General features: G+C 34.6%; 1 protein-coding gene across 2 annotated transcripts; it reads left to right on the top strand.

The window, feature by feature from the left end:
* The first annotated feature begins 1,932 nt into the window (after positions 1–1,932).
* On the top strand, positions 1,933–6,515 carry LOC127805028 (plant UBX domain-containing protein 1). Of its 2 annotated transcripts, none has more exons than XM_052342192.1 (8): positions 1,933–2,122; positions 2,721–2,817; positions 2,940–3,008; positions 3,564–3,631; positions 3,731–3,860; positions 3,949–4,053; positions 5,923–6,109; positions 6,283–6,515. In XM_052342192.1, the coding sequence occupies exons 1-7, from the start codon at positions 2,045–2,047 to the stop codon at positions 6,093–6,095; spliced, it is 720 nt and encodes a 239-aa protein (XP_052198152.1). In that variant the 5' UTR covers positions 1,933–2,044; the 3' UTR covers positions 6,096–6,109; positions 6,283–6,515. The 2 variants fall into 2 exon arrangements, with proteins under 2 accessions (XP_052198152.1, XP_052198151.1); XM_052342191.1 differs by having other exon boundaries at positions 1,935–2,122; positions 5,899–6,109.
* The last annotated feature ends 1,222 nt before the right edge of the window (positions 6,516–7,737 follow it).

Genomic DNA, 7,737 nt, shown 5'->3' with positions numbered 1-7,737 from the left:
TCTCTCTCTCTCTCCCCTGCCTCCCTAACCCAGTTTTTCGCCTTGCCATTATCCATCGTCGCCATCACTACCTTCTCCCATTGCCGCTATCGCTGGAGCAAGCATCGCCGCCAGCGCTCCCTTCTTCCATTACTGGAGCAAGCATCGCCGCCATCGCTGCCTTCTCCCATCGCCGTCATCGCTGGAGCAAGCATCACAGCTACCATTGCCTTCTTCCATCAGGACCTAGAAAATAAGAAAGCGCCAGAGGAAAGAGATGAGATCGATGAGGCGTTCGTGGACCGGATTTTTGACTCCAAGGAGGTGCTGCCATGGAAGGATCAACTCATTTTCAAAGCCTTCGTGCTAAGCTACCCATCTCTCTCTCTCTCTCTCCCCCTCCCAAACCCAGTTCTTCTCTCTGCCTTCTCCCCATCACCAACAGTGCCGGTTGCAGTGGCTATCGTCGCCGTTGCCATCTTCGTTTCCCATCGTCGATGGCCGATCTTCATTGGCCATGGCTGCCATCGCCAACCGCCTTTCCCCTTCTCCTCACGACCGCGCTTCTCCTCTTCTTCTCCTTCGTGCCTCAGCTTTTCTTCTTCTTCTTCCCTGGAATTTCTTTTCCCAGCCTCCCCCTAAGAATTGATTTTCCAGCAAAAGTGGGAATTGGGGGTCACGTGATAAAAAATGAGAATTGAAATTACCTATAAAATATTGCTAATCAAACACCACCAAAACTAGAATTTACATAAAAAATGGCTATTTTCCATAGAAAATATGGCCAATCAAACAGCCTTTATAGTAAAGTCAAAATGTAATTTTGATATTTAATTGTGATATATTTGTTATAATATTTGTGTATTAATATGTGACGGTAAATGTATTTTATTATTATATATTAAGTTGATAATTTATAGTGTTCGTATAAGTCAAGATTTAAGAAGTCAAGTATGGACCATATAATAGGCTCAATGCTCGGTATAAAATCCTATAAGCATAACAAGATTTATGCAAGAAATTTGCCAATGACCAAAACCTAAACTACAACACTAGTTAGAATAGCTTACTCTTATATCAATATCTAACATATTCACGTAATCTAATATTGACTTTGAAGTTTTGTTGGTAGTCTATGTAGAGGTGTAATTTTTCATGATTCAAATATCTCATTAATTATATATTAATTGCTTCATTGGTGAATCATTTTAGTTTTAAACATAATGACTAATTTGAGTATTGAAAAATCTACTAAGAATTGAGCCTTACTTTTATTTCGCAAATAATGCAAGTTTAGACAAATTCAAGTTAGAAGGTTGTTAGGAATACTTCAAAATTGAGAACAATAAGTGAAAAGTATAATAACTGTTTGAATTTGGTGATGATCGAACTCTTATTAATGTGTTATATTTTATAATATATTAATACAAATAAATCATAAATATATATACACACTAAATGTTATAAAAAATATTATAATTGAGTGTTCAAATAATGTTTACTAGAGCGAAAGGATGAAGAAAGATGAAAATAGTAATTTTTTGTATTAATTAAAAAAAAACTTAAATTCTGTTGACAACTCAAACTAAATAGATTTAAGATGTGTCAAAAAATAAATTGAATTGACTGAATAGACTATCAAATGGAAAAAATTCAAAAATTGAAAAAACCAAATTGATGAAAACTAAAAAAAATTAAAAAATCAAAATAATAAAGTGCATAAATGATATTATTTTTAATATTTTAGTCGGCTCAGTTATTTTGATTTTTTTAATGTAAATATCGAATATAATTTAAATAATAAAAATTATTAAACTTAAAAATTAAATTAACTTATAATTTAAATTAAATTAAATTAATAATTTTAATCGATTTAATTATTTTAATGGAAATACTCACCATTAACCCAAGATATTTAATTACCGCCAGGGGTTGCGTTTACTATTCAGGTGGCCTGCGGTGGAAGTCGGGAACAATCTAAAGGCATAGAAGAAAGACCATGAGGACATAAATCGAGAGAGAGAGAGAGAGAGAGAGAGAGATTGGAATTGCTTTTGATTCGCGGATGACAGTTGATTCCCCGTCGACTCTGAAGAGGAGAAGGCTCACCACGATCGATCCTATGGACCTGGAATCAGCCAAGGTCTTCTCGGCTCTCTTCTTTCTTCACTGTTTCTTGATTCTTTATATTGAGCAGTTAGCCATCGTTTGTCGAATTGGGTTTCTCATTTTCCCAAGATTCGTAGAACTGGTTCGCTTATCTGCTTGTTAATTATGATCATGGGTAGTTTATGGCGGCTAATGGTTGTGCCCTTTTCTTGCCAAATCGAATTGGCTTTCTTTATGCTTCTTGGCTGGATGCCCGTTGAACTACGGTTGAGTGAAGGTAGAGTATATGGGGTATTCTTTTTGATGGTTAGCTGATAGGATTGTGGCTTTGTATTATTCCAATTTTATCTCTTTCGAGAACTAGTCGATGGATAAGATAAGTTACAAGTTCGAGCGGCCTATGATTTAACGCCTAGGGCTCGTCCGATTTGTAGCATATGGAGAGGGTTTCTTGATTTAAATTAAAAAAAAAAAAAAACAATTGTGGTCACTCTGACATTGTGCGATCTGAAAACCTCATTTTTTGAATTGGTTTAGTGCTTCTAGTTTGCCTGAATCTCGATTTAATATTTTTTGGTTACTGGCATATGCTGGTGCTTTGATGTTATATTAACTTTTCTTGGTGATCCCAGATGAAACTTGAAGCTGCGAAACAAAAATTTGGTCATGAAATCCGTGTGTTTGAAACCTTGATTGCTCCTGCAACGCCCAACGATGTGTCCAGTAGTGGTATTCTTACATGGGCTTTTGTGGCATAGTCTTCCTTCTTGTTTACCTTCAAGTAATGTAATAATTCAATGTCTGGGTTCTGGATTGTCCTGTTAAAATATATGATATGTGTTTGTTGGCAGAGGAGCCAGATGACTTCTATGAGTTCACAGCGGAGGATTATTTTCGAATTATGGCCACCAGAAAGGAAGGTAGCATATATGATGACCGTCATACATCAGAACAAATGATTTAGAAGAGGTTATCCTTTCCACTGTAGTGGGGATGTTTTATGTGCACCGTCCAATTGAAACTTATCATGAGATTTAAAACGAACCAGTGGAACTGCTTTAAATAGATGAACATTACTTCTCCATCAAGAAATATAAGGAAAGACCAGTAGGAGAAAGAAGAAGAAGATAGATCTTACTAGTACTACTTCAAAATATATAATTGTATATTTGTATTTATGTTGCTAAAAGAAGAAAGGGAAAATCATTTTGGGGTAACAAGGATTGTGGAGTAGTTATCTCAAATTTACTTATATATTGAAAAGAAAATAAAGACATTCAGTGACAAAATTTATCTGATTGCAGTTTTTCACTGTTCAAGTGACAATATATGATGTTGTTTTCTCTTACTGGTCAGAGCTTAGGAAATATAAGTAAATAAAATTGTTTTGTGGATATATGTAGATAACCTACACATGCATATATAATAGTTTTAGGATTGATGCTTGCTAACATATCAAATTGAATTATGAGCAGATAAATTGTTGAAGACAAAAAAAATCCGAGAAGCAGAAGAGGCTGCTCGTAGGTCCAGGATAACAAAGGTATTTGCCATTTTATACTTGAAATATACCTAATTGGATAAAAAAGGGCTCAATTGGTTATGCCACTTGAAATTTTATCTGCTTATTTACATTATGCAGGCTGTGATTAGGGTGCGTTTCCCTGATAATTACACATTACAAGCCACATTTCATCCATCGGAGACAATCCAGAGTTTGGTTGTTCTTCTTAAGAAAGCTATTGCTCAACCAGAACTTCCATTCTATATATGTAAGCATCATTTAAATGATATAATTATCCTTTTTAAATATTCTTGGTTTTGCTATCTCACAACCACGTCAAAATATTTGACTCTTAGATACTGCCCCTCCAAAGAAGCAAGTAAAGGACTTGTCACAGGATTTTTACTCTGCTGGTTTTATTCCTGGTGCAATTGTGTATTTCTCTTATGACCAACCAAAAGGTTAGTTTCTATGTCTAAATTTTTGTTATAACTGAGTTTGCTGCACTATAATGGTATACTTTCATTGCCCCTGTAATTATCCCTCTGACTTTGTAAAAGTCAGAAGACCAGCTCTGGTTTTCAGTTATTTTTCTTCCTCTCCCCTGGGGGGGGGGGGGGGGGGGGGGGGTTAACAGAGTTCTTTATTTTAGCTTTCATGGTCCCTATAATTATCTCTGAATGCTTGGCTAGTGCATTCTGTTTTCCAAGATTATCATGTGGTGGGTGCTTACTTTGGCAGCTAAGATAGTCTAAGGCACTAGTTGGGTGTCCTAATAACCTACATTCTAGTTAAGCTGGCCCCCAATTTGTCTTCACTACTTAGGCCTGTTTGTTAAGGGGGTGTTTCACATAGGTTTCAATTTTCTGTTTTTAGTTTCCTTTCCATTATCGGGAAGAGTTTGTCTAGGAGTCTTTGGAAAAAAAAGAGAAACAAAGAGGAAAGCAAGAAAAAAAAGAAAAAGGAGAGGAACAGAGGGAGGATCCGAGGAGGAGGAGAGAAGAACTAGCATGTTCATTGGAGAAAGTTGGCTGACGAGTTTGCTGGTCATGAGATGGGGGGGGGGGGGGGGGCAATGGAGGTGAGAAGAAGCAAAATGAAAACAAAATTAAAATTGTGAGAATACCTTTTTGGATTACCATTTTTTTAGAATCAAAACAGTTGATTTTTTAAAAACATAAACATGCAATCAAATAATTTTTTATCTTAATCCCACTAGGTGGGTCAGCAATATCCATAAAGAAGCTTGAATTTGAAAATTTGAGTTTCTGCTGTGTGTTATGTGAGGATATTATTATTCAGTTATGGTTATTTACTAGTTCTTATTACTACCATTATTGTGTTTGTGTCTTAGAGTTTATAATTGAGTCTGATTTGCTTATACCCTTGTGCTCTCATAACTGGGAGTGTGCTAACTACCACAGCTACTCTATGGAGGGCATCTGGGAATTTAATGTCTCTTCCAGGTTATAGTGTCATCATGTACCTATAGTTATCTAATCATGTCTCTAGGGACTGAGATGGTTTTGAAGAGAAACTTAGTGAAAAGGGTGTCGCAGAGGCTTCCTGCTTTGCGAGGGTCAGGCAGGGTTGTATTTTGTATGCAATCTTCTCTTTGTTTTTTTGCAAAGGCTGTTTTCAAAACTTGAACCTGTGATAGAAAGAAGCAACCTTACAGTTGCTACCAAGGTTTGCAAATCTTAGTGTAAAGATGCTTTAAAAATATTTTACAACTGTTAATGAAAAAGGGCTAACATGTACCTGTTTGAATTTATAAGATTGATTGCATAAACTAATGGGCCCACCTTGTTTATGGTTATGTGTTTAGTAAGCACAACAATTTCCTGACATGGAATAACACGGACTGGACCTATCATCTATAAAAACAGAAAACAAAAAAGAGGAGGGGAAAAGGATCCTACTATTGGACTTAACAGTTGTAATGTCTGTCAGAAGACAAGTCTGGTTTTAATGCCTGAACAGGACACTGGAGCATAATTGGTCTACAAATATGAATCTCTACATAATGTAATCTAGGGTTGGTTTCTTTCCCCCTCTGATTTTGGGTATTTTCCCCATCTGTTGATACTGTGGTCCATCAAAATTGGCAATTTGAGTATTTTGATTGCTTTTAGTTAGAATTGGGCTTGAGATGAATCCGAGTGCACACTAATTTTCAGAAGTAACTAATTGCGTTCGTGACTTGTGTCACACATGTATAGATTGGTTAGCTTCATGGGCAATCGCATGCAATGCCAGATTCCTAATATTTACTTTTTTGCTCTTGTTTTCTTTTCCTTTTCCAGGCGACAATAATCCTGCTGTAACAGGTCCATTCCTCCAAGAGGACGTCCTATCTTTGAAAGGCTTAGAGATCATCCCTGAACAGCCAGAACCAGCTGAAGCTGCCCCTGAGACTACAATGCCCAGTCCCTCCCCCGTTGTCCCTGAACAGAAGCCTGCCGGCAAAAAACCTGCTAAGCCAAAATGGCTGAAACTGTGATATGACCATAACAAGTGAGCTCTCGTCTGTTATACCCTTCTTCTTGTATCTTTGCGTCCTTGTTGAACTGGTATTCCCCCATCCCCATTTGCGCTGGCTTTTGGGGCTTCCCTTATTTCCTTCTTTATCTTTTTGGAGTTTGTCTTTGTTTCTTGTTTTTATTTAAACTTAAATGTGAATCATGCAGAGCTGATCACCTTGGTATTTGATTGGAAGCGCCTGGAACCGATATATGGTGAAAAGCTTCTTATGGCAATCTTAGTGTATTATGAACTTCTGATTTCTCTTACCAGTAATCTGTCTGTAATATGTACCAATCCCTGAGATGCTTATGGTAGGCTGGGCAACTTTTTTAAGGTTGGATAAGGTTAAAATTGATAATGTGTTTGGATAAATATATTTTAAGTTGTTATTTATATAATTATGTATTTTATTTAAGAAAGTTGATAAGTTATTAGAATTTAACAAAAAGATAAAAAGATAAAAATATATATGCTGTTAAATAATATAATTAAAATTTATAAAATATTAATTTTAATAAAAATAATTATAAATTAATATTTAACTGATAAAAAATTTTATTATTAAATATTGATAAATTATATATAATTATTAAAAAATATGTTAATATAATTTTTTTATTTAAATTTAAATTTAATTTATAAAATATTAAATATATATGATGAAATATTAATATATATGGAGAGAGAGAGAGAGAGAGAGAGAGAGAGGGGCAAAAAAAGAGTTAGCGACCTTGATGAGATAGAGTTGATGATGGCAAAATTTTTAATAAAATATTAATAAAATTTTAGTCTTTTAAAAATATTTTCAATGAAAATTTTAAGTCTTCTATGAAATTTAGGTTTTTTTTATTAAATTTATTTTTTTTATATCAATCACTAAATGTTAAAATTTTTAATTATTTAAAAATTAAATATTATATTTATGTATTAAATTTAATTTAACAATTCTTTTATATGACATATTATGTAACGTAAATAATGATTTTATTCATTTTTAATCACGGTATGTACTTAAATAATAATTTTTAATAACTTAAATATTAAATTTTAATATTTTATATTTTAAGAACCAAATGTTGAGGGATCTCTATATATATCAAGCCATAATTATATAATACACATGTTATACAACATATATTTCGTATTGCATAGAGTATACATACTTACCATGAAATGAATAATTCTTGAAAAACATCATGAGTGCGGCTCAGGCGTTGGTGGATTTCTCATCAACCATTAAAGAAACTAAGAAAATTTAATTTTTAAGAAAAATTAACCAAACCAAACTAAGAAAGCACTCCCCTACTAACTATTATTGGTTGCATCACAGGCTTCCAATGGACAATCTCTTTACAGGATCGTAATCACATGCATTCAGTTCAGCAACGAGGGGCTGGCTGAATGGCTGATTAATTAAGTCGCGTTATTATTATAGGAATATTTCAAGACGATGCCACTAGTCTTGACTTGTTATTGACGGTGGGCCGTACACAATTAAATCAAATCTGTTTTAAGTATCCCGACCGTTGATGTTGTGTCTGTAAACGTTGATCATCCAACGGTAGCCGTCCAGTAACATGGCGCCACTTTGGGATCGCTCCCTTCTCTCGTGCACCACG

This window comes from Diospyros lotus, chromosome 6 (assembly GCF_014633365.1).
Source record: "Diospyros lotus cultivar Yz01 chromosome 6, ASM1463336v1, whole genome shotgun sequence".
Taxonomy (NCBI): domain Eukaryota; kingdom Viridiplantae; phylum Streptophyta; class Magnoliopsida; order Ericales; family Ebenaceae; genus Diospyros; species Diospyros lotus.
This window is presented reverse-complemented; position numbering and strand designations above follow the sequence as displayed.

Bases quoted from the DNA above. Each gene is read 5' to 3' on its own strand.
- LOC127805028 (XM_052342191.1), top strand. From the start codon at position 2,045: ATGACAGTTGATTCCCCGTCGACTCTGAAGAGGAGAAGGCTCACCACG. The intron at 2,818-2,939 runs GTATTCTTACAT...GTTTGTTGGCAG, and splicing joins CAACGATGTGTCCAGTAGTG to AGGAGCCAGATGACTTCTAT. The intron at 3,861-3,948 runs GTAAGCATCATT...TTTGACTCTTAG, and splicing joins AGAACTTCCATTCTATATAT to ATACTGCCCCTCCAAAGAAG.